This window comes from Vulpes vulpes, chromosome 7 (genome assembly GCF_048418805.1).
Source record: "Vulpes vulpes isolate BD-2025 chromosome 7, VulVul3, whole genome shotgun sequence".
In the NCBI taxonomy this organism is placed as follows: Eukaryota; Metazoa; Chordata; class Mammalia; order Carnivora; family Canidae; genus Vulpes; species Vulpes vulpes.
The window spans coordinates 68,573,800-68,600,666 of record NC_132786.1 but is presented as its reverse complement, the minus strand read 5'-3'; the positions used below and the strand labels follow the sequence as shown (position 1 = coordinate 68,600,666).

Sequence of the window (26,867 nt, the reverse complement as noted above, 5' to 3'; positions counted from 1 at the left end):
GGAGGAGGATGACATTGACACCAAGCCAGAAATGTTTTGTGTCCCTTCATTCATTCTGTCACTTTACTCATTCAAACTGCCCTCTGCGAGGAATGGGTTAGGCAAGTCAGTTCACTGATGAACAGAAGATACAAGGTAGGAAGGTAGGGGATGCCTGGGTGGCTTAGTGGTTGAGTGTCTGCCTTTGGCTCAGGGAGTGATCCCGGGGTCCTGGGATCGAGCCCCGCATCGGGCTCCCCTCAGGGAGTCTGCTTCTCCCTCTGCCTGTGACTCTGCTTCTGTGTCTCTCGTGAATGAATAAATAAAGTCTTAAAAAAAAAAAAAAGAAGATACAAGGTTATTTGGGGCCATTATCTATATAGGACATGAATACAGATGCCCGGTCTAATCGATGCAGGGATTTCTGCTTGAACACAGTTATCTAGGAAATATTGAAGATTACAGAGAAAACCACAAAGCGGTAGGTTCGACTTTCAAGGGATGAATGTTACAAACGTGAGTTTAGCAGTATATATTTTAGGAGGTTTTTATTATGTATGTAATACATCTTTTTAATTAAAATCTCTAAGACTAGTAATAAGGTAATATATGACAAGGAACTTGAAGTTCCTAGGAAAACAAGCAGTATATAAATCTCAGAGAAGAAAATAAATGCAAAGCCCTCTTTGGAAAATCAGCTGAAGAACCCGTCATGGAACTCAGACCTCCTGGCTCTTCATCTAGTTGTTTATGTCAGTGTGCAATCTCCCTGAAATTAACTTTTTATATTAAAAAGAAAGCCAGCTCAGTTGAAGAAACAACTATACTTTTCTCTCAGACTTTTACTCAGATTTGTTGTAGGAGTATTGGCTTTACCAGATCAGGATTGTCACCCACAGAGCACACACCCGCCACCAAGGGTTCCAAGGGCCTTCCCCAGATCTGTCTTTTTTAAAGAAGTGCCTTCTAGTCAAACTCACAGAGAGGCTGATCGAAGACTGAAAAGAGACCCTCCAGCCCTCACTGCTTAGTCCTTAGTGAACTATAGTGGTTTTCAACCCAGGGAAATGAAATACGATTATGTGTCTCAGAGGCCCGGGCCTGACTTTCTAATTCTGCAGGGGTAGATAAGGTTCACAGGGCTTTGGTGAATGGAAGAAACCTAATCATCAGGCTTAATGTGCAAGAGTTGACTAGTAGGAGATTGATTTTTCTTTATTGTTATGGAAGACTAATAGGGCTTCAGAGTGGTTGGTTTTCTTAAATATTCCTGGCTTTTATGTGGGCTCTTAGATAAATCAGAGTGATCCATTTATCTATAAAATCTTATGGAAGACTGTTTTTGCCTCTTTTTTCTTTCATCTTTATGGGGAAGGATGGAAGATTGGTTGAAAAGAGGCAGATTTTCTTAAAGCAGGGTGTGTGTAGAAACTAATTGAAAACAAACTTCTTTTAAAGGAGTTATTGCCTCCTTAAAAGTGCTGATTTCCATGTGAAATTTATGCCTTCTTGCAGAGGCAGAGAGGAGTACCCCAGGCATTCTAAGGAGCCAATTCATTACTGGTTAGTGTACATACTCCATGAAGGACATTAATTCACGAAATGAAAAACTAATAGAGTGTTTATCTGGCTCTTTATCACCAGTGGCAGTCTGCAGTCTCTTCATCATTAGTGTTTACTGAGCTGATGGGGAGATGTAGTCAGGCCTGCTTATCCCAGTGCATCTCAGATGGGTTGACATGCCCTTCCGAGCTTCGTTGGGTATCCCTCCTCATTTTTTTTTTTAATCCCTCCTCTCTTGACCAAAATGAGCATGCCAGAGTTACCCAAGAAGTCATTCTTTCCATTTTGTGTTTACTTCCCTTCCCAATTCCTGTTGCGTCCCCGGCAGAAACCCTCTCGCACGATACATCTGGGACTCCTACTGTAGGTGTTAATCCCCACAGCCATGGTCCAGACTTCTCTAAATAAATACAGATAATCTATGAAATAAATAATAATAATAAAGCTGGCTTCTTTATTCCCATTTTACAGATGGAAAAACTGAAGCATGGAAGTATGATCTAGGTTTGGCCAGTGGCAGAGCCGGGACATTGATCTGGGAGCCACATGACTTTTCATTAACCTGAGAGGAAATGTTCCTTGACTTCTCTGACTTTTTCCTTCTCATATTCTGAGTTTTATTTTCTTGCAGCACTCTTCACTGTAGATGATTCATCTGTCCACTCTTATGGTGATTTCTACTTTCTCATATGGCAGTTTTTACCAGCTGTTCATGTGAGGCGATTTATTTGTTTCTTCCTAAAAATCTGTTTTTTGGCGATTCTTGAGCATGCTTTCCTAGTTCCTGGATTAGAAAGTCCTTTCCTTCTCTTCCTCATCATTTAAGTTACTTCCTTAGCTAATAAAAACAGATATGACATTTTAACAAACTTTGGAATACCAGAATTGCTTCAGTAAGTTCAAAGCATCTTGGAAAGCATACTGTGGTAGGATGTGCGGAGGGAGCATTATTTTCATGTCTTTGTGTTTAAATAAAACAACTCAGACGAACACTGCAAATGCAGAAACCTAGAGATTTTCACTATATTAAGGAATTTTGGGGGTGCTTTCCTGTGTTACGGATTCTTTGTGTTGCAGAGGGTAAGGAAATGCTGAAAGTGGTATGAGGAAAGTCAGTTTGGGTATCCTCTCTGTCTTTGCCTTTGTCCTCTGACTGTCCTGTTTTATTCTCCAGCTTGGCCAGCTGCTTCTCTCTCCATCCATCTTCTCTAGTAGACATCCGCTACTGAAGAGACAAAAAGACACATGGTCAATCAGCTGGAGAGCCACCCTGGTTATAGGCATAGAGAGGAATTCATAAATCATGTGTTCTGTTGAATTTATCCAAGAGAAATTAAACTAGACCAGTGAAGCGCTGTCTCAGGGGGCCATCAGAGAAGATACTCATTCAGTAAATATTTGTGGATCAACTCGGCTTAATGGATGACACAAGTACCAGCTATATGCTAGGCCTTAGGAACATGAGTAAACAAGACCCACCTTTTGCCTGCGGGAGGTTTATAGGTCATGGAAAAGCTAGGCCTGAAAGTAATTACACCATATTGTGATTGGGTGACTATGGAGGAACCATAACATACAGTGAGGATACAGGAAGCATGTTTTAAGGAGAATACAAGTATCAGAGAAGCCTTTCTGGAGAAGGGGGCAGCTGATCTGGCTCTGAAAGAATAGTAATTCACCAGGCAAAGAGAGGATAGAAGGGCACTTTATGGAGGAAAAACCAAAAAGGAAAGGAGAGAGGAGGAGAAAAGCCTATGAAGAAGAAGAAAAGAAGGGGAGTTCAGGGTAATTCATGTGTTCAGTGGGCTGGAACCTAAGGTTCACTTTGGGGAGCAGCAAGCAATGAAGCTAGAGTTATGGACAAGGACCAGTGGAGATGTTCCGTGAAAGGTAAGGCTAAACTATCAAAAGATTTTTAGACATAAGAGAAACGTGATCAAATGGTGTTTTGGAGTGATTTCTTCAGCAAGATCATAAGAGGATAAATTGGAGAGGAATAATTCTTGAGGCAAACAGATTAGTTAGAAACCTGCTACACTAACGTGGGTGATGAATAGTAGAGGGCTGCACAAGGTGGAGAGAGTGGGGGTGGATTCAGGGATATTAAGGTAGAGTGATCAGTAGATGGTCATTGCTAGTTCAATATAGGAAGTACAGGATACAGACATCCAAGGCCTTTCCAGAGTCCTTGTCTGGGCACCTGGTGGACTGTGACTGTGCCAAGCCCTGTGCTGCGATAAAGAATTAGCTCTGCCAGTAGAGCCATATGCTGAAGTGACACTCAATAAAATGAAACGGTACCTGCACATCACAGATGTGTAGTACAGCTCAAACATAAATACAGGCAATAAAGGAAACCCTCCAAATTGTGTAGTTCAACGGAATTGTAAAAATATCCTCTTGGGAGATAGATTCAATCGACTGGTTCATAGCAATTACTTTCAATATAGAGGCAATTAGTGGTATTTGATCTCTAATATACAAATCTAACCTTAGATATTAGTCTAGAAGTTGCAAAATGGACTCATTTGAATGTCATTTATTTCCTACTCTGCATTTGTCCCAAGTTGGGGGATGGAGTGAAATAGGAATTCTGCTTATGGGTTAGCATATGGAAGTATAAACCTGTTATAATAAGTACAAGATAAATAAGCAAGAAGGATCCAGAGGTAATGCCCACCCTGGGCAGTAAGCACTTGAATGCCTCTAAAGTAACTCGACTTAGTAATAGTTCTTGTGAGTGGTTTAATGTAGAAAAAGTATGATGCCAATAACTGAAATTAAAATACGGGACCCTGAAAAACTAAATAAAATACAGGATCCTGTACAAGTTTGTTTTTTTTTTCCTGTACAAGTTTTGTTGAGAATTGACTTTACTACTGATTTTGCAATTACTTACCAACATCTTTGTTGTATATACAGTGCTTTCACCTAAAATGATGGAAGCGTGCAAAATGGAACGTTTGTAGCACTGAAGGAAATTAAAACTCTATTGCCATTCCTGTATGTTTATTGTGAGTTCAATAGAAGCAATTGATACTATTATGAAAGCACACTACCGACCTCTCAGTGAAATATAGGCCCTGAATGTTGCTTTCTTGATATAATGACTACACGGACATGGTGGTGGCAGTGACAGGAGGTTTCAGGTAGTTTCCAGAAGTCTAATTCAGCTAAAATAGGATGAGAATTAAGTTCTCGAGTTGTTTTTTGAATGACTTTTCTTCCCAAGAGGGGAAAAAAATGCTGAGACTCAATATTCTATGCTTAATTCTGACCAAAGGGAAGAATTCAGAGGGAAAGCGAAAATCATAATGGCCTTTGGATAATGTTACCATATCATATTGATTGGAGTTTGCACAGCAAAGTAAACACCAGGCATGGCAGGATGTATCATTTTCAGAAAGTTAAATTTTGAGACATTTAGAAAAACTATTGCTGTGATCCCATGGTTGAACCTATCAAAGATAATATAGTTCATATTTTGGGGAGAGGATACAACATAAAATATGCACCATAAAAGGCTAAATAATTTCAACAAGAAATAATATCAGACACACTCTATGCTAAGGCATATTATTAAATAAATACACACCCTCCCTCTCATTTCATCTTAGCAATCTCCCCATGAATTAGATGCCATGATTATCTCTATTTTTGTTTACTGGGAGACTGAGGCACAGAGAAGTAAAATAACTTACCCAAGGACACAGAGCTACTTAGTAGTCAGTGGTGGAGGCAGAATTTGAACTTAACCCAGTTTGCTTCCAGTCTGGACTTGTAATCTCCACACTGCGGTCTCTCATCCAAAGAGCTCTCTTGTGAGCACACGTGGAAGGACCCACGAATGAAAGAATGAGTGCATCCTCAGCACAGAAAGTGTAAGGTGAGCCTTAGGTAAAGTGTCAGGGCAGCAAACACCCAGAATCTCAATGGTTGTGAGAGATACTGAAGACAATACAATTTAGCCATATTTAGACACAGAAAGAAAAGTAAATGGGCTCACAATTGGCAGAATGATAAAGAAGGAAGGACCACTCTACTCTTCTTCTGTTTCTGTTTTAGTTGGAAAAGAGAGTGTTTTTCAGATGAAAGGATAGAAGACAAGTCATAGTAAGAAACAAGTGCGAGGAAAGCATCAGATGGCCTGTGGCTTTTTTCAAGTAGAATTCAAATAGATTATCTTAGGGTATTCAGGAAATATGCTGAATTTGAGAAAATGTAGAACATGTGAAAGATGACTAAACACCACATCACAGCATATATTCCTTTCTCAAGACAGTGAAAGCTGAAGAGATTCTTCAGTTTCTAGAGAAACTTTGGATGAAAGTTTGGCCATGATCCCAAGCACCAACATGATTGTTAGCACCCAGAAAGGAATGTGGGGAGAGGCAGGAGCCACTGTGGGTTCATAAGAGGAAAAGAATAGTATCCTTGGTGCCCAACTACACTGATCAGGATGTATAGTGGATGGAACAGGGACACTATGCATACATCTATAAAATTAGTAGATAGAGACCCAAGTTTTGCTGTAATCTCAATGTGTATGTTTAATTTCCAGATGAATGTGAATGTATTTTCAGTTTACCTCTTGTATCTTATCAAACCAACATTTACCAGTGTCATCTTAATTGTTTCCCTGAAAATAAAATTTGGGGCACCTCGGTGACTCAGTGGTTGTGCGCCTGCCTTGGGCACAGAATGTGATCCTAGGGTCCTGGGATCGAGTTACGCATCAGGCTCCTTGTGGGGAGCCTGCTTCTCCCTCTGCCTATGTCTCTGCCTCTCTCTCTCTCTCTCTCTCTATGTCTCTCTATGCCCTGTCATAAATAAATAAATAAATAAAATCTTTAAAAAGAAAATTCTATTTAGTCCAGCAGAGAAAGATGTGAAAATTGATGAGTCACCCACTTTTTAAAACTGAATGTCGTGATGGCTGAGCCTAAGAACAAAGGGATTATTAGGTGGTTCCCTATAAATTTCATGACTTGAAAGGGCCAGTGATCCAAATCGTGGAGCCCAGAGATTGTTACATGCTTAGTGTGCTCACACATGTGGAGTTGATTTGGAAGACAAATTCAGTATTGGGATGCCTGGGTGGCACAATTGGTTAAGCATTGGACTCTTGATTTGGGCTCAGGTCACAATCTCAGGGTGGTGAGATACAGCCCCAAGTCGGGCTCCATGCTGGATGTGGAGCCTGCTTAAGATTCTCCCTATCTCCCTCTGCCCCCTCCCCTCCCCTATGTGCACACACATGTGCATGCACACCCTCTTTCTCTCTCTCTCTCTCTCTCTCTCTCTCTCTCTCAAAAAAAAAAAAATCAGTGTTAAGCTGAAGTATTTTTATGTAATTGTTAAAAGCAGTTCCAAATTGAATGACCTCACTAAGAAGTCAGATTTGTGAAAGTCTACATCTTTAACCTGGGATCTCGTTGGGAAATAGTAGAGAAGCCCATAGTAGGCTTTCCTGGAAAATTGGACAGTTCATTGGTTCCGTGAAACATTGTCCAAAGGAAAGGTTGAATCTGCTTTGCTAGGGAATCTTGGCATGTGTTCCTCAAAATGAGAGCAATTTACAAATTGGTCAGTACTCAGTAAACACATTTAAAAAAAAAAAAGATACTTGAATTAATGTGGCTAAAATAAAGAGAAAGCTGGTCACTTGTTTCCAAGTAAAGATTTATATAGACATTCTTGCCATTCATCCTCAGTCTTTAGGAGCTATGCTGTAATTTAGACATTTGGCTTTTATCCCTACTTTGGCTAGTATCTGGAAGCTGGAGTACAATGGGAAATGGTTTGCTTGTGACCAGATTCCTTCCTCTTCAAGGGCAATGGTTTATGAATGACCTTTCCAGCAGATTTTTACTGCCAAATTTTAATAGGTAACAAAAAAAGTGGAGCTTTTCCGATTAAGCGAGCTGGGGGAAACTGAGAGACTGGAGATGGGGAGACTCGTGGCTCTACTGAGCCAGTTCTGAACATCCCGGCCTTAGAGGGTACAAGCTTCCATGAAAAGGGAGCCGAGGGATTCTTAGGGACTCTTCCTCGCACTCCGTCCGGCTCCAGATGCCCTCAGGAATATCTCATAAGTAGAAGGTTGTGTTTCTTCATCTGGACTCTGTCGGGAAAACAGAAACCATTTTAGGTATTTCAAGCAAGAGGAAATTTAATACAAGGAAATAGGTGTTTGTAAAGTGGCTTGAAAAGCTTAGGAAACAGTTGGAAGGAAGAGCAAGGAAAGTTGCTGCCGGCTTGCCGGAAATGGGAACGTAGAAGGCACCAGAACTTTCTCCCACTGCCGTAAGAAGCAGCTGTCCCGGGAGCTCCCCTGGAAGCAGCTGCAGTTCTCTTACTTGCCATCTGTCTGAGCATCATTCTGCCACTGCACGAGGAGGATCACGCCGTCCCCCTCTCTGCCTTCCACATCTTTTGGGAATGCCTCTTGCTGGCAGGTTCTAAACCCAAAACCCTGTTGGCAAGGAGTTGGAAAATACAGTTCCTAAGCTTCCAGAAAAGGGCTGGGGCTGAGGCCGAGTTGACAATGGACCAGAGCACACGTGTTTCCTCATCTCACTTTCTACAATAAATGTGATCCAGGGTAATATCGAGGGGAACATATTCCCCAGGAAAAATGAAACGACAGTTCTCCCCATGGTAGTAAATATAAAATACATCTTTCCAAAAGGAGCCTGGTTCAGCTGCTTTAAGCCTCGATAGGAGAGCTGAACTGTCAGGGTCTTTATGTTCTTATTGAAATAATTTATAACAGCTTCTGGCTCTTTTGGTGAAAATAACAGTTTTGACCATTCCAGGTCATATGTTAGGGCTCTAGGCTCCCCGATCACTGCTGCCCCCTTTGCTGTATGGCTCCCGGATCACTGGCCGTGTGGCTGTACAAATAGATCCCTGATCACTGCCCACGTGGCTCTACAGATCCCTAATCATTGCTGCCTGCCTGGCTGTACAGCTCCCCAATCACTGCCCACCTGGCTGTACAGCTCCCCGATCACTGCCCATGTGGCTTTACAGATCCCCAATCATTGCTGCCCCCGTGGCTGTACGGCTCCCCGATCACTATCCGCCTGGCTGTATGGCTCCCTGGTCACTGCCCACCTGGCTGTACGGCTCCCCAATCGCTGCCTGCTACCACATGGATACACGCCCATCTGCGTGTCTTCTCCCCCCCTCCTTATCATGGCTTGGTCCCGGGTCGAGGAATCATCTGTGACCCTGATGGAAATGCTGATGCAGAATACAGATTTGACCTTCCAAGCCCTGTGTGAGTAAGGTGGAGACCTGATCTTTCAAAAACACAATATCCAAGCTTTGTTGGCCATCCTCTGAACTCCTAAGATAATACCTGAGTTCACTTTGCTCCAGAGCCACGCCCTACAGATCCTTTCCTTGAAAAGGAAGATCCCTGTCATCCTTCCCTCAAAATAATGTGAGGAACACTACTGTATCTCCTCTCGAGCTGCTTCTGAGTGTCATTCCTTGCTTTCCCACCAAACTCCACTTCCTTGTGCCTGCCGGAAATGCCACCTCTTTTATTGAATTGACAAAGCTGAAGACTGTCATTCTCCTAGCTTTGTAGATGAGAAGGTAAAATTTATTTTTTTTAAAGATTTTATTTATTTATTCATAAGAGACACAGACAGGCAGAGAGAAGAAGTAGGCTCCATGCAGGGAGCCGGACGTGGGACTCAATCCCGGGGCTCCAGGATCATGTCCTGGGCTGAAGGCGGTGCTAAACCGCTGAGCCACCCAGGCTGTCCCAAGAAGGTGAAATTTAAAACAGTGTATGTTCTCATTCATTTGGGGAATATAAATAATAGTGAAAGGGAATATAAGGGAAGGGAGAAGAAATGTGTGGGAAATATCAGGAAGGGAGACAGAACATAAAGACTCCTAACTCTGGGAAACGAACTAGGGGTGGTAGAAGGGGAGGAGGGCGGGGGGTGGGGGGGAATGGGTGACGGGCACTGAGGGGGACACTTGACGGGATGAGCACTGGGTGTTACTCTGTATGTTGGTAAATTGAACACCAATAAAAATTAATTTATTAAAAAAAAAAAAAGATCATCTTTTCTCCAATAAATGTAGTGGTGTCTTTATCCTAAATTGGGCGGGGGGGGGGGGGAGCTTATATGCTAACCATCAATTCTTGATTATTTTTTATGTACATTTCCTTCCTTATGCCAAGCATGTCTACTTGGTAAATAAAACTAAGTTTGACTGAAAATAAATAAATAAATAAATAAATAAATAAATAAATAAATAAACCTGCCACTTAGAGTCCCTCCTTTTCCCATTTCCCTCCCCTGCTTTGAACATTGCCAGAATTCTGTAATGTTCTCTTCCTTCTGTGATCCCTTATTTTAAGGGCAGAACGTCAGGAGTTTACACATGTAAATGTCTTACTACATTGGTTTCTTTCCATCTGTTAGACGCCTGAACAACTAAGCCCACAGCTCTCTGGTGTTGCAAGATGTTTTAATGAGTAAGAAGATGAGTGTAGGAGTTCTCGTCTTCTGGGGTTCCTAGCAAGGGTCCAGCAATAGTAACTGAGATTTACTGAGCACTTACTATGTGCCTTGCGTTGTTCTAGACACTTTTTTGTTATTCCCTATACAGAGCCTACAATGACCCTTTGAGGCTAAAGCTCTTATCACTCCAGTTCAAGGTCCTTGCAGTTTTGCCCAAGGTTATTCAGTTATTACGTGGTCAAGTCAGAATTTAACCACCATTTTCTGAGCCTGCACTTGTTAAATCCAAGAGAAATGTTGTTCTATAACAGTAGAAAAATGGGATTCATAGTTATTGTGAGAACACCCATGTCCTTTCACTTAGAGAAAGAAAGTTACTTAGATTTCAAGTGAGGTAATATGTATCCTCCAATTATACAATCACTTGGTAGGTAAATGACTGCTACTCTACCTAGCTTACCCTTAAATGACATAAAAACAGATTATGAAACTTTTGATGTTTAGAACAGTTGATTCTGGATGCATGGTTAATTATTCTAGGGATTTATGGCAAAGCTAGAATGAGTATAAGAACAGCATTCATGTGTTACTAACGTATAAAGACAGAAGTACGGCTGTATATTATTAACCTTTACAAGGCATTAGTCCATATGTGTGTGGCACTAGCCTGAAGAGGCAGTATCTGACCTGAGCGAAATGAAAGGGGAGGTACTGAGTTAACTGTTCTCTTTACTGCATACTGGAGAAGTGGCCACACTTGTCCTCACCAGGTACAAATTTCTCCTGGCAAGATTTACACCTGCAAATCCTGCGCTGTGTGTAAGCAGGTTGATTCTCTCTGTATCTCTTATTTCCAACCTGCTTCAGAGGGAGCCATCACCGGCTACACAGCAGGTGTTGGTGATGGTCTGTGTGCTTGGTGGCAGGGTCAGAGAAGTCCACCATCTATGTCTTGTCATCAGAGCGGTAGGAGCAGAGTAGCCAGTGCTTCTAGGATTCTACCTGTTTTGTTCTGCAAAACACGTTCACTGTCTAAAGCTAGTCTCATTGTTCCAAAACTTACTTAAAGCTGTAGATTGAGGAGAGGGATCCTGGGGTTTTGCTATTTATTCATTCAGTACATTATTATTGAATACATAATAGTAGTAGTAGTTGTTGGAATGCTAATAGTAATTGCCTTGTGGTAAGAACTTGTGTGTTAAACAAGTTCTAAGCCTTTGTGTTATTTCTCACTGAATCATCAGACTCCTGTGAGGTAGGTATGATGATCCTCCCTTTCTAAGTGATATAGAGATAAAAGTGAGAGTTGTGCCGACTCTAGGTCAGGTCAAGTCCAAATTTATGAATGATGCAGCTGCCCGGAGAGGAAAGTCATGAAACAAGTCACACGCAAGAGAGACCCCATAGAGGTCTTATAGGTTAACTCCTTCAGCTCTGCCTCCATGTGGGGCACTTGTTTGCTATGTCCTGTTGGGAAGGGTGCTTTATTTCTGTTTGGTTCAGATTCACCATTTGTAAATGGACCTAATGTTTCTAATTTACACAGTGAACGAGCCATCCCAAAGGCTCTTTGGAAGATTTACAAATGCTGAAGCTGGAGGGATCCTGTTGACACATGAATAAATGTTATCTCTTTGCCACATAATATTTTCGCCTCTGAAATTCTTTTGAAACTTAAATCTGTGTCGCTTATTCACATAAAATATCTGGCTAAGTATTTGTTAACACCTTAAGATGCTTTTTGATGCAGGGTTTTACAGAAACACAAAAGACTTACAAAGTCTACGGAAATCTAATAGAGTCCCACAATAGTGCCTTTCAGCACAAGGACAGGAGCTGTTCATTAGCTTTTCCTCCATTTCTCTTTCATATCTGGCAGGAGCTGAATTGGCCACACCACACGCCTTTTTAGTAGATGATTAGGTTTTTACCAGGCCTCAGGGAGGATTATTTGGAATAAAGGAAAAATCAATCTTAATACTTCCCCCCAGGACCAAAGGGGACTGAGGTCTGGACTGTCACTCAAAAGGTGTAAAAACCAGGGTGTCTGTGCTGGTTTGCATTGTCTGGAAGTCAAATCTACAGCTAACGGCCTTGGAGGTCCTGGGGCTTGCTCAGGCTTGTTACCATCAAGCACTATTTCGTGAGTAACTGGATGTGATCTTCCCTCGACAAAACTGCAGTGTGTAGTTTATCCTGTTGGCTTAGAATTGGCCTCTTATCCTGTGATAGCCTAAGGGAACAACTGTCCTTTTTTTTTTTTTTTATCTTGGTTCTTATTTTTGTTTTGCCCTTGACAATGAGCCTTACACGGATCTCCCTTGTTTTCCCTGTATGGGTCAATATTTGGAATAATTCTTCCGTTTCACTCATTGCCTTTCTGGGCGTTCAGTTTCTTACCCTGCAACGGAATAATGTTCCAAGCTAATAAGCTATTTGGAAGACATTAGGTTAAAGGCACTGTGGTGATAAAATGAAAAGAAAAAGACACAAAATTCTGTGATTTGTCCCAAACCTGCAGATTAAATGCAACAGGCATTACCGCTGAGTGTAAGGAAGAGCTAGGCTGGGAGAGATGCCTGGAAGAGTAAGTTATGGCTTTTGTTCTCACGGATCTCACAAGCTACCAGGGATTCTCTGCAGCATGAGGTGAGCTGTGCTAAGACTGGAAAAGGAAGAAGGAGGCCTAGTGTTACTGGAGTTCAAAGGATGGCCCTAGCTTTGTGGCAGGCACTGTGAGAGAGGCTATGCTCCCCATTTGGTCCTCACAACAACTCTCTGAGAAGACATGTGAGGAACAGGAGGCTGACAGTTGTTAAGAACTGTGCTCTAAAGGTAATAAAAAGTGAGAGGATAAATTCTATTCCTCTGGGAAGCAGCAGGAAAGAGCCTGCGTTCACAGCAATGAAAATCACTCTTAAGCACTCTTAAAACTGAGTTCTTTATAAAAGTTTAATCTTTGGTCTTTATTTATTTATTGCCGTATAATAAATAACACATTGTTAATGTTATTGAACATCTGTGTCATTGGGCTGGACAGTGAGTGGGACAAGCATACTTTTCTTCCCAAAGCGTTACCACCTGCAGCTAGGGTGATATAAGACATTTAGGAGGGGAGAGAGACAGGTGAGAAGGAGATGTTCCAAAGAACGCAAAGTTATGTTGCCCATAAGTCCATGACTGACGGGAAAAGGTGTAACACGTGCTCATTTAAGAAACAAATGGCAGCACAGAAAAGAAAGTAGGTCTTTGCCTCCTATACCGACTGGGAACATTTTTTTTTGACATAAATATATTATCAATTAGTAATTAGGCCCTAAAAAAGCAAACATAAATAAGACACGTTCACTTTGTACTCCAGTTATTCCATTTTTAATTTCTTTTGTCCTTCCTGGTAATGTATTTCTTCCATTTTTAACCACCCCATTTAAAAAGAAAAAATCTCTTCCATTTGTCCTTCTTCCTATAAAAGTAGACAAAAGAGAGCTAGCTTCCTTCCAGAAGCAGTGGTGAGAAGGCTTGGCATTCTTGCCACATGGCTAACAGCTATAAAAGGATGCATTGGTTGGGTGTTAGACCTCATAGAGTAGGCTCTGTTTCCAGAGCTGGCTATACCTATGCCTGTACAAGGTCTCATCCGAATAATGTCCCCCATATCCCCGCATTCTTTGCCATTGTAATTCTATAGGTCAAAGAACAATCTGAGTCAGCATTCTGGTTTTCAAAACCAATTGATTTTACTAGTTCAAACCAAAAATTTCTAGGGAAATCTGGACTGAAAAGAACTAGGTAACATTTAAGGACAGAAGAACCACTGCTTCTGAAATAGAAAGCAAAATGAACAGAACCTACCAAGCATGTTTCTTGTATGAGGCCAGTCCTTATATAGAAATGTAGCAACAGAACTTCACTAGATTCAGGATTGTTTGGCAGATGGGAAGGAGTGACAAAATAAATGACTTGCTAACGGTGCCAAAAGGTAAGACTGCTGGCAGAGAATAGTGAGGGGTTAAAAAATATGTTTCCGGTAAAAGAAAGAATGATCAAAAAGAGTCACCATAAAACATTAGTTTGGAGTAATTGACTTAGATCAGAAGGAAAGGACATCTCTGTCTTAAGAAAATTCAAATTCGGGGAACCTGGGTGGCTCAGTCAGTTAAGCGTCTGCCTTTGGCTCAGGTAATGATTCTAGGGCCCTGGAATCAAGACCCACGTTGGGCTCCCCATTCAGCAGGGGAGTCTGCCTCTCCCTCTCCTTCTGCCTGCCACTCTGCCTACTTGTGCATGCATGTGCGTGCATGCTCTCTCTCTCTCCCTCTGTCAAATAAATTAAATTCTTCTTAAAAAATTCAAATTTGATGCTAGAAAGACAGTAGAGCCTTGAGCATATGAAGATAACCTCTGCTTCCAGAAACCAGTCAGTTTCATAAATAGATAAGTGATTTTTTTTAATGGACACTTATAAAGTGACTACTATGTACAAAGTACTGGGGCCGGGGTGGTTAGCTTGTATAGGTTTGCAAAAAATTCAAGGGCATTAATAAAAGGTAGGGATGGCGGAACAGAGACATTGAGAAGACCAAGGACAGAGCTAGCTGGCGTCGAAGTTCCAACTTGGAACCGCAGCATTAGAGTGTTTGACACCCTTAAATCCTCAGTGTTGGGCTTGATAGTAGCACATCCCTCAGGCATGTAAGGAGAGGGAAGGGTTAGGTGGAGGGTCTCCTGTCACAGCCCACTTTGACTCTACAAGCCCCTTGAGTTATTAATGTCATAGGCCTAGTCAGCATTCCTATTTTTATTTTTTAAAAATGTCAGCCAGGTAACAACGTCAAAGGATCTCAGAATTATTTACAGAACCTACTAACACACTGCTCTGAGAGTTAGAAGGATGCTATTACCACAATTTTCTATATAGGAAAACTGAAGATTGGAAATTAGATAAATTTATTCCAGGTTCAAGCAGACATCATCATGTGGTGTCTGTCATTTCTCTGTACAGATAGCAAGAAGAGTCAGAAATAATGGTTGTACCAAAATTTGATCTAAAATTTTCAAGTGAGAAAAATCTCATGGGATCTTTCTTCATTGTCTTCTTTCCATCTTCGAAGATATTTGAATTCACAGAGTTAACCTTTCTTTTTCTTCCATGGTAACCAGCTTTCTCTTTTCAATGTATCATGTTGATGACAGCTGATACCAGTCAGTCTAAGCTGATATTGTAACAATTTTAGATAATATTGCAGATGCACAAGGACATCCTCAGATGAATCAATTAAAGAAGTCACAGTAAGTTACCATTGAAAGTGTGGCAGCTGCACCCTTGAAAACAGATGCTCTTCTGGGTCTGAATGAGTCCAATTTTGACTAATTTTAAGACTTAAATACATTTCAGTCTGGTTAATATTAGGATGTGGAACCACTTGAGACACCCTAATGTCCTAGGCTGATTGCTTCTCCATGACAGTATGTTGGCTTTCCTTGATAGTTACTGGTTATTTGATATGCGAGGGATTTTATGTCAGTAAAAAGAGAGGACCCTCAAGGCTTGGCTGCCACAAGGTGGACTCATGAAGTTAAAGTGACTTCTTAAGGCAACACAATTTATAAGGAAAGTGCTTGGGCTGTAGGGATTGACCAGAATTCCTTTTAGACTGTACTTCTGCAGGATTCCTGAATAGCCCAAGAAACCAGCTACCGTGAACTACTTCCATATCTCCACTCTATCCCCAGAATATGCTCAAGAAACTGAGGAAAGAGTTAATAATTGTTAGATGACAAGTTGTGCCTTCTCTTCCCTGATTTTCACCAATCTGTTACTATGTGAATGATTTGTCCTGTCATATTGGTCAATTAAATCATTTGTTCTGTTCATTAAAAAAAAAAAAAAAAGCATTGATTGAGCTCCTGTAATGCCTCCAACAGATATAGATAGATATATAGATAATCTGTGCCCTGTAGGAAGACATACTGATAAACAGATAATGTCAATGGAATATGGTAACTACTGAGAATTATGTGGAAAAACAAAACAAAACAAAAAACCCCAGAGAAGTCAATGACCCTGGCTGGAGAATCAGACAATGGTTTCTGAATCAGAAAGTATAAACAGTGTAGAAAGAGTATTAAGAACCATCCAAGGTAAAGAATTCTGAAAGAGCAGGATATGTTTAGGGAACCTGCTTTAAAAAGGTGTCAGATTAAAGGGCCAGGAAGGCAAGGGGCCGAGGTCAGAAAGGAAAGAGAAAATGGTGAAAAACCGAGAAAAACCAAAGTGTTAGAAACCAAAAATCATGGTTTTGCGAAGGAGCAATCAGGCCTTGGTAAGGACCTTGGACTTCAGCATATAAGCAGCAGGAAACACTGATGTTATTATTACAAAAAATTAACAAAGTCTCATCTGTGTTCTAGAAAAATTACTCTCCTTCTCTAACTCATTTAATGAGCTAAGTATGGAGGATTGAATTAAGGTAGGGGCAAGACAGGAGGCTTATTCTTGCATGGAAGAGAGTAGGGCCAAACCTAGAAAGTCGCAGTGGATACAGAAAAGATAAAACATATTAGGAGGCATTTAGGAAATGAAATTGGCAGAAATTAGTCTTTGCTGGGGAGAGTGAGGGAGAGGCTCAGAAATTACTCTCAAGTCTGCAGCTGAGATTCCTAGATTGCTACACCACTGATGCACAGGGAATTCGGGATAAAGAGCAGATGCTGAAGATAGATAATGGGTTTAGTTGTGAACACACTGCATTTGAGATGCCTGTGGGGTGTACAGGTAAGGCTAGCTTGCACACAGTTGATCAAATGAAGTTTAGGAGTTCTCAGTCCCCAGATAATAGCAAAACCCATGAAAATGGATGAGCTCACTCAGAGAGAACATATAGAATGACAAATAAGGGAAATCGATAGAGGAAATAATCCTGTAAACACCGGCACTTTGGGGTGGGCTAAAGAAAGAGGATCCAGGGAAGGAAATGATGAAGACAATGGCAGAGAGGTAGAAGGACACCCAGAGGAGTAAGTTGCCATCTAAGCCGAAAGAAAACAGAATTTTAAAAGGGAAATGGCCAGTCATGTTGAACATAGCACAGAGCCTTTCTGAGGTTAGTACTGTAACGCACCCAGTGGATTTGGCGGTTAGTATATCATGGGTGATGATCAGAATAATGATGTAATCAGGACGTGAAGGCAGAAGGATTATGGTGTGTGGGAGAGTAAATAGAAGGCAAGACCACAGAGAAAGCAAGTGGTGACAAGTCCTTTGAAGCCTTAATGAGAATCTGAGGTCCTTAAGAGAGGAGGGACAAGAGAGTAGGAAGTAGAGTTGCATGACTTGGGGAAAGTTCCTGAGAAAAGGAAAAGGAGCTAGAGAAGCACTAGTGAAGGATAGCCAAGGGGCACTGAAGGCATTTTCGAGATTCAAATCCAGAACATTTCAGTGGTAACAATCCATACTTTCGTTTCCCTGTCAAAAGATGAGTTGCCAAATTAGCCAGAGTTAGATCAAGTTGCTGCCGAAGAATCTACTTAAAAGGTCATTGGGAAAAAAAATAAAGGTCATTGGGCAGATGGTGAAACGTGGGGGTTCTCTAGCTACAAGCAAGGCTGGAAATACAAACATTTAGCTTTCTGGAGTCTGAGCCAGAGCGAGCAAGGAAGAATTGGAAGTAAGTGTGGGTTCACCTAACAGGCAGTGTCTGCCCTGGAGAGCAAGCTTCAGCATCCTCACTGACCAGTCCGTACAGAAAGCCACCGTTACAGTGACACAACTAGAGTCTCAAAAACACCTGCTTTTATGCAGTGGTTCTTTTTTTTTTTTAATTTTTTATTTATTTATGATAGTCACACAGAGAGAGAGAGAGAGGCAGAGACACAGGCAGAGGGAGAAGCAGGCTCCATGCACCGGGAGCCCGACGTGGGACTCGATCCCGGGTCTCCAGGATCGCGCCCTGGGCCAAAGGCAGGCGCCAAACCACTGCGCCACCCAGGGATCCCTATGCAGTGGTTCTAAGAGCAACGGGATATTATGAATGATCTGATGTGACCCATCCCCTAGTATTAGCAAAATAACTCGAAGTGTGTGTCTTAATAAAATGATCAAGTGCTAATTATTTTTAAAGTCCATTGGATGTGGGCTTTGCGGATATGAAGCGCAATCCCTAAAGTATACAACCACGGAGCCTCTAACAGGATGTGTGTGCATGGGTGTGTCCAGTAACCTCCTACCTCCACTGCATCCCAAGCCAATTCTGTCAGCAGTTCTTTTTTTGTAGATTTTCATTTGACATTTAGGAGTTCACTGTTTTGTGTTGTATTTGTTTGCCACGCTTACCATTTTTTTGCTCAGTATTTTCCTTCTTGTTAAGAAAACTTTGTAAATCTCAATAAGCCCTTAGGAATTGACAGGCCGGCTTCTCCGTAGAACTCTGGGCATGATTTTTCATAGTGCTTTACTAAAATGTTTTTGTTGTAGATTGCAGTCTAGCAAAATATACAATGTGTTGCTTTTCTTTTTTTTCTTTTTTTTTTTTTTGTGTGTGTGTGTGTTGCTTTTCTAAGCTACTTTTGCCTCACTCATTCCAAGTTTTACCTTGACTGTTTGTCTTCCATTAATTAACTGCTTGGATTTTTTTTTTTAACTTTCATGGTAGAATTTGTCCAGAATGTCTTTGATAGAGTTTAGGAGATTGGTATAACTTTTGACCTGAAGCCATGAGCCTGATCTCTTCGGGCTCTGATTTCTGCCCGGTATCATTGGCACATAAAGAGCTCTCAAACCCCAGTTAGGGTCATTCAACAGCAGAGTCCAGGTACTCAAAAGCCCTAACATGCTTTCAAGTATTAGAATGGTGGTACTTAAGAGTTGCTTTCGGGCAGCCCCCGTGGCTCTGTGGTTTAGCGCTGCCTTCAGCCCAGGGCGTGATCCTGGAGTCCCGGGATCGGGTCCCACGTCGGGCTCCCTGCGTGGAGCCTGCTTGCTTCTCCCTCTGCCTGTGTCTCTGCCTCTCTCTCTCTCTCTCTCTCTCCTCTCTGTGTATTCTCATGAATAAATAAATAAAATCTTTAAAAAAAAAAAAAAGTTGCTTTCATCCAGCCTGCCAAGTGAAAACATTATGAAGGCAGTGATCTCGCCTTGTAATCATCCAACTTGGGCAATGTTACCCTTAGAGAGGGGGCAGGTTACTGAGCATCCTGAATAATGCCAAAGCTGGTGGTAATCTTAAATCTACGTCATTACATTTTATTCTTTCTTATGGATCAGTTCCCTTGGCCCGAATTTGTTTGGTTTTCATTTAATCTTTGCCAAAATATCTTAATTTATTAAAGTCTGGTTTCCCAGAGGAGGAACTTGGCCTTATGAGGCTGGACTGTCTTTCTGGGCTGTTCTCTGGGCTTAGCAAAGTCCAGAAACAGATGCAGCTCTGAAAGGCCTGTGACTATAGAACCTGCCACAGCCACACGTGACTCTCTGCCCTGTATGGTGACCTCCTCCCGAGTTAGTGATGCTTTGCCAGATCTCATATCCCCTAAGTGCCCTCCCTCCAAAAGATGCTGCATCCTCTGACAGAAGAATTCTCAGGTGGAAAAGCAAAAAATACTGATAATGGAATTTCAAGATGGAATTATCTTTTAAGTACCTTGTCACTATAATTAAGCTTAAGACTCATAACCTGGACAAATCACACGCCAAAGAATAATAATAATTGCTTGTTATTTGTATTAATATTAAACGAGGTTGATATGCTATTTTTCTGTGTGTTTTAGCCACATTAACCCATTTAATGCTCCTCAAAACCACATGTTGTAGGTAATAGTACTCTGTTTTACAGTGAGAAACTAAGACATAATTTAAGTATTTCACTCTTGGTCATGTAAGTAAGTAGTGGAGACAGGATTCAAAGCCAGTCTTGGAAACTGTAGAGTAGCAAAAGAACTTTTGAATGAAATTGCCAAACTAATTGTTGGTGATCTTTGAGAAATTATGGGGAACTGGATATGCAACAGAGGCCTAGACATAAATATAGTTCACACTTTTGCTGTTCAGTATCTTCCCGAAGAAAATGTCTAAGTTCCTTAAATATTTTTATCAATTACTTGATAGAGATACAGAAAGTAGTTTTATCAAATTTTCCAAAAAGACCTTTTGGGGCTTTTAGCTGACTATAATCTCTCTATGAGTTAAAGTAGAATATGGCACACTTCCTACTCCACCCCACCCCAAGATTTCAGGCTTCTGTGCAAGCAGCATAGCATCTAGAACAAGGGAGCTGATAATTCTGTCCGGACAGGACACACCTACTCTGTATTATTTATTATGTTTGGTCCTGAGAGCTACATTTCAAGGGAGATCTAGAACAATTGGAATATTTTTGTTGGCAAATTATGAGAATTGTAAAATAATTCACTCTGACTATATGAAGAATAGCTGAAAAACTGGGGATAACTAGCCTGGGAAAAGGAAGACTTCAAGGAAGCCAAAAGACATGGTATCTTTAATACCTGAAGTGCTAACACATGTGAGAATGAATGTGAAGTTGGTAGAATCAGAGCCAATGATTAGAAATTAATGGCAACAGATACAGCTAAATGTAGATGGCCACGTCTTTCAGAGATGGAGTAGATTGCCTTAAATATTATCAAGTTCTCTTTCACAAACATTTGTGTGAATATGCAACCAGAAGCACAGCAGCCACTTGAAGTTGTACAAGTGACACAAGCCTAGACCACGTGGTTGGGCCAGATGACTACTAAGGCCACTTTCCATCTCTGAGATTCTGTTCTATTAACCTATGCATTGATTGAAGGCAATCAGTGTTGAATCAAGTACAGAAATAGTCTATCATGTCTTGGACATCTAATGCTGCCAACACCAGCATTAGCCAAATTGGCAAAAACATGATGAGCAACAGAGTAAGATGTCATTTCAAGCAGATCTATAGGTATCTGGTGCAGTGACTGATATTTTCTTCTCCTTCTTTCAGTGTTGTCTCCTGCTCAAGAGAGCCATATGAACATGGATCTTCCTCCAGTGTCAGAGCAGATCATGCAGACTCTGAGTGAGCTTGCCAAATCCTTCCAGGATATGGCTGACCGCTGCTTGCTGGTCCTACATCTGGAAGTCAGGTATGACACAGCCAAGCGCAAGACTGCAGTTTAAATGCATCATGGGTCATATATCACTTGCTTCTTTCTAGAAAGTGTCACCATAACTTATCATTGATGCCCTTTTTTTATACTGACTGTGATTTTTAGTGTTAATCACCGTGAAAGTTTGGAATCATGTGCTGTATCAGAAATATGGTGATACAGAGTTTGCCTGGCCTGTGACATCAGAATGATCTGGATTTGAATGTCTCTACCAGCTACTAAGCCATCTTAAGTCAGTTAATCACCTTTACCAATCCTGCTTTCTTTTTTTTTTTTTTTTTTTAAGATTTCATTTATTCATTTGAGAGAGAGAAAAAGAGCATAAGCAGAGGGGAGTGGCAGGAGCAGGCTCCCCGCTAAGCAGAGAGCCCGACATGGGACTCGATCCCAGGACCCGGGATCATAACCTGAGCCAAAGGCAGACGCTTAGCTGACTGAGCCACTCAGGCACCCCAGTAACCTTGTTTTCTTATTGTAAAAGTAAAACAGTAATTCCTAACTTACAGACTTTGTAAATGAAATAATAATTAGTACAATGCTTGCCACAAAATAAATGCTCAAAATGTGGTAACTTTATGATTATGGTGATTTTATTGTCACTGATATTTTTACTAATGTACTCTGCTGATTAGTGAAGGAGTATACAGATGCAAGAGCTATGACCCCTTCCTTCAAGAACTTACAACCCAAAAAGAAATTACATTAAATAATAATTCAGGACAGTAGTTTCAAAGACTCTGTATTTTTGGACTCTTGTTTTTTCCCCTGCGGTGTGGAACAAGCTAATGCTTTGGTGGCCTCTCTTATCACATCTATGGAAATGGTAGAAAGAAAAGACTGGGAAGTTTTCAATCATTTGTTCATTCAATAGACATTTACTGAGTGTCCTCTCTGTGCTAGGCAGTGTTCTAGGAATTGGGATACAGCAATGAAAAAATCACTCAAGGGCCCTGCTCTTATGGAACTACATTCTAAGGGGGGGAAACAGGCAATGAATGAACAAAAAAGATAATTTCACATAAGTACAACTAACAAAATAAAATAGCATAATGAAATCAAGCAGTGCTATCCAATAGAACTATAAAAGTGAGCTATATGTTCAAACCACATAATTAAAATTTTCTAATAGTCATCTGAAAAAGTAGATAATATAATAAATTATATTTTTTCTAACCCAGTATATCCAAAATACTATCATTTCAGCATGTAACTCATGTAAAAATTATTGATGAGCTTCATTTTTTTTCTGTACTAAGCCTTTCAAATTTGCATATTTTACACTTACAGCACATTGAAATTCAGACTGGTCACATTTCAAGTGCTTCACAGCCACATGTGGTTAGTCCTATCATTCTGGACATTGGAGAGAGTAGCTGGGGTCGACTATGAAGGAGTATTGGCTTTTTTGGCTTTCAAGTAGTATGGCCAAAGGAAATATGACATGGTAACAGGAAGGAACCATCTGTACAAAGAATTTCTGACAGAGAGGGCAACACCCCAAGGTCCCAAGACAGTCGAGCTTGGCAGGGTTGAGGAATGGAGAGGAGTGTCACTCTAGCCCTGTGAATAAGGACGGGAAGAGGAGTAGAAGGTTACATAAAGAGGCATGCTAGGGCCTGACCATGTGTGGTCATGAAGCCTGGCCGATTAGAGTGACCCTCAGACCAAGTAAAAGTTGAGATTTCAGGGATGCCTGGGTGGCTCAGCGGTTGAGCACCTGCCCCTGGCTCAGGGCGTGATCGGCGGTCTCAGGATCAAGTCCCATATCAGGCTCCCTGCCTGGAGCCTGCTTCTCCCTCTGCCTATGTCTCTGCCTTTCTCTCTGTATCTTTCATGAATAAATAAGTAAATAATTTAAAAAAAGAACAGAAAAGAAAGTTGAGATTTCATTCTAAGTGCCTGGAGAAGACAGAAAGATTTTAAGCAAGGGAGAGAGATTCATTCATTCATTCATTTACTTTTCATTTTTTAAAGGGCACTTTAGCTTTTGTTTGGAAAAGGGATTGTAGGAGGAAATATGAATGGAAGCATAGTGACTGTTGAGACCAGGTCCGAGCACCAGGGTGGCAGACGTAGAGGTGTGAGAAAGGTTGATTTGAGATATATTTCGAAGGTAGAGCTGATGAGATGTGTCAATCAGTTGGATTCGGTGCAGGGGCCAGTGGCAGTGAAAGAAAGGACCCAAGGCAAACCACACCAGCTTTGGGGCCAGGGTAACTATGTGGGTTCCAGGGCTGTTAACTGGGGTGAGAAAGTCTGAGGGAGGAGAAGAATGGGGGCATGGTGGTGGACATCAAGACTTCCATCTTGGAGATTTCAGTGTGAGATGCTTACTAGACCTCTATGTAGCAACATCAAATAGACAGCTGGCGGATACAGACATTTGCAACTGGAGGATCAGAAAATTCTAGATCGGAAACTGTATAGTAATACATCTGTATTACCATGAGACATTATTAAAGTTCATGTAGCATTTTGTTTTTTCATTTGGAGTCTTTACTAGATTAAGGTTTTAAAAACATAAATAGGATTTTAGTTCATGTGTCTGGACTCCAGTTAGAACTTGGATGTCTTTCAGGTGTGCTCAGGCAAAGCATAATTGATCATGTTTTGTGGGTGTCGTTTCTTTTGTATGCCGCGTGCTTTTTTCATTCTTCATTATCTTGTCCAATGAGTTACTTCTTAATTGCTTGTGAGCACTTTATGAGCGGAGTCAGGGAAGCAGCATTGCAGATTTGAAGTGTTTTATTACACAGCATCATTTCTGATATTTCTCACATGCAGCTGTCCAAAAAGAAAGGCTCTTCCACTATGTTTTCTGACTTGTTTTACAATAATTTTTAGATTTGTTTTATATTTATTTACAAGCTGACAATAAAATAAATCAGGTGGTTTCTATGAATAGATCCATGCAATAGGCAGAAACAAAAACAAAAATCAGAAACATTCTAATGCCTCCATTACTTGGGTTGCACAGAAAAGCAAGGGAACATCGAATTAATTACTATCACAACTCCTAGAATTCATGCTATTGATTGTGTTGAGAACATAATGTGTTCCACATCCAGAATTAGCCTCTCGGAGTGTAGTTCATTCCGAGTGGGAGATTTTCAACACGTCAGAGTAAGTCTTTTAGATCCTTAACCTGTATTCTGCCCTTTTAATATTTGTACGTCATGACAGTACTATTCTTAATGCTGCACACACTTTGGTCATTATTTATTAACTTTACAAGAAACCATTCAGTACGATAACACCCATTGCTATATCTCTTTCAGCAATCATTTAAAAACAGATAAAGGTCATTGTAAGAATGAATAACAAAAAGCACCGAGTTTTACAGTCCCTGACACAGAATTTTCTTCCCTTGACTTTTACGAAAAGCACTAAACATGTTTATTGTTTCTAAATTAAATTCCCTCACCTTCTCATATAACATGGTTTCAACATTCAGGTTGCTTTCTTATGAATATGCTGCTCATTGTCTTTGTTCCTTTTAAAGTATGGTGGAGATACAGTGAGCACTGGGTGTTATATAAGACTGATGAATCAGGGACGCCTGAGTGGCTCAGCGGTTGAGCATCTGCCTTTGGTTCAGGGTGTGATCCCAGGGTCCTGGGATCGAGTCCCACATCGGGCTCCCCGTATGGAGCCTGCTTTCTCCCTCTGCCTGTGTCTCTCATGAATAAATAAATAAATTTTTTTTAAAAAAATGATGAATCACTAACCTCTACCTCTGAAACCAGTAATACAGTATATGTTTTTTAATTGAATATAAATAAATTTTTTAAAAAACAGAGCAATGGGAAACCTTAAAAAAATTTTTTAAATAAAGTATGGTAGATAAAACTAGGCAGAGAGCCCCATGGATGGCTCAGGTAATACATATTGACATACTTCATTCTTTCCTTGTCTCAGTAACAAGCATTTGTGTGCATGTGTGTTTATACAGTTAATACGATAAAACGAGTAAGGCATTTCACTGGCAGGTCAGTACATTGTACTATGGTACAATGTACCATATGGTACATTGGTAAATGTACCATACACATTTGGTGTATGTGTAACGCTAAATAAGGTAACGCTAAATTAAGGTAACGCTAAAATAAGGAGAGTGCCAAGCACCTCTGCTATCCCAGTGGTTTACAGTGGAAGAGACTGTTGTCCCCTAGAAGGCAGGAATCAGGCGTACCACTTTTATTCTTATGGCCCCAGACCCTGGATCAGTCCTGCTACATAATAGGTGCCCGATAAAAACTTGAATGCTTCTTGAGAATTAGCTGGTTTGAAATGAAACCCAAAGTAAGCGCTTCTTGTCCAAACAAAACCTGTTGTTCTTTAAAGAAAATGAATTAAAAAAAAAAAAAAGAAAGAAAATGATTTGGAGACTCAGATTTCACCCAGTCATCTGCTACATGTATCTCAGAAGTACGGAGGCTGCGTGGCCAGCATCTTCCTTGTCACTATAATCTCCTAGTGGTTGTTTTGTTCCCATCCTGCCATAAAAGAGAATTAGGACTTAGGCCCTGTCATTCAGGAGCTGCTGCAATGAAGAAGTGGCTGGTTAGTACTGTGTCTGGTACTTTTACCCCAGAAGCCACTGGAATAGGAGAGAACAGATAGAATAGACAAAGAAATTAATGGGGAAAAAAATAGTGGGAAATGCTGGCAAGAAGTCCAGACAACTTCAGATGCCGAAAATTTGTCTTATTCACCAAAATATCTTTATATCCATAGCGCATATTTTTCTGTAGCGTCGTTCAAGTTCAAACCAGAAAGTGTTCTCAAATCCAGTAGGTTCTCTGTTGAAGGACCAATCCAAAGAGCATTGGACATTTTACCTGTGTCACTGTAGGTCACATTTAACCAACAAGCACCCCTTTCTGCAGTTTGAAGCATAAGGCAAACAACACCCCCAAAAGATGAAAGACGTGGTGCGACCATTAAAAATTGTTGAGGTTTTTTTTTTTTATTTCCTATTTGAAGTTTAGGAGAGGAAAATTAAGTTGCCATTTGAGCCCAAGATGCCAGGAATGTCGCCTTTATCAGCTGATTTTTCTCACCATCAGGAGGGCTCTAAGTGGGCTCAACAGCAGCCGCCTGCCACTGTTGGGATCCAAAGTGTGCATGTACTTTCTGAAAATCACCCATCCTGCTGTGTAATCAGCAATATTTGCAGAGATCCTTAATGCCAAAGTCGTGTTAAGGTCAGCAACAACATGTCAGAACCCGAAGTAAAGAAAACACTTTTTGAATTTGACATTTGCCAGTGACTAGTTTAGTTTCTTTTTCATCTCTTGCCATTTTGGGAGAGGAAGAGGGTACCTCCAAGCAGTCTTATTTCTCTCCGGCACCACTCACTTCAGGATCTCATAAGCTCTCACCTCTAATTCCTGAGAATGTCCAAAGTCGTCTCTGTACTGTCAGCGGCTTCCCTTCTTCACCATCATTCTACCCTGTACACTGTGCTCAAGTGATCTTGCCAGAGCTCATATCTGATTATATCATTTCACCTCTTAAAATCCTCCTAAGGCTCCCTATGCTTCTCAAATAAAGTCCACAGTCCATAGATGGCCCCCAAAGCTGATAATCACCTGGCTCCTACCCATCTCCCCAAGCTCACCTCGTGCCTCCGTCTTCACATGTGATCTGTGTGTACTAAAAGGAACCCCTTGTCATTCCCGA

At 41.0% G+C, this 26,867-nt stretch overlaps 1 protein-coding gene across 4 annotated transcripts in view; it reads left to right on the top strand.

The window, feature by feature from the left end:
* Positions 1–26,867, top strand: part of EXOC4 (exocyst complex component 4) — a 754,775-nt gene that overhangs the window by 665,111 nt on the left and 62,797 nt on the right. For 3 of the 4 annotated variants that reach the window (XR_012002627.1, XM_026010860.2, XM_026010859.2), the window contains one exon: positions 21,017–21,158. Coding sequence is in view for 2 of the 4 variants with exons in the window: in XM_026010860.2 (XP_025866645.1) it covers positions 21,017–21,158 (142 nt within the window). In the remaining 2 variants the exon portion in view is untranslated. Of the gene's footprint in view, positions 1–21,016; positions 21,543–24,793; positions 25,560–26,867 lie in introns of those variants that run through there. The other variant, XR_012002626.1, reaches the window with a different exon arrangement.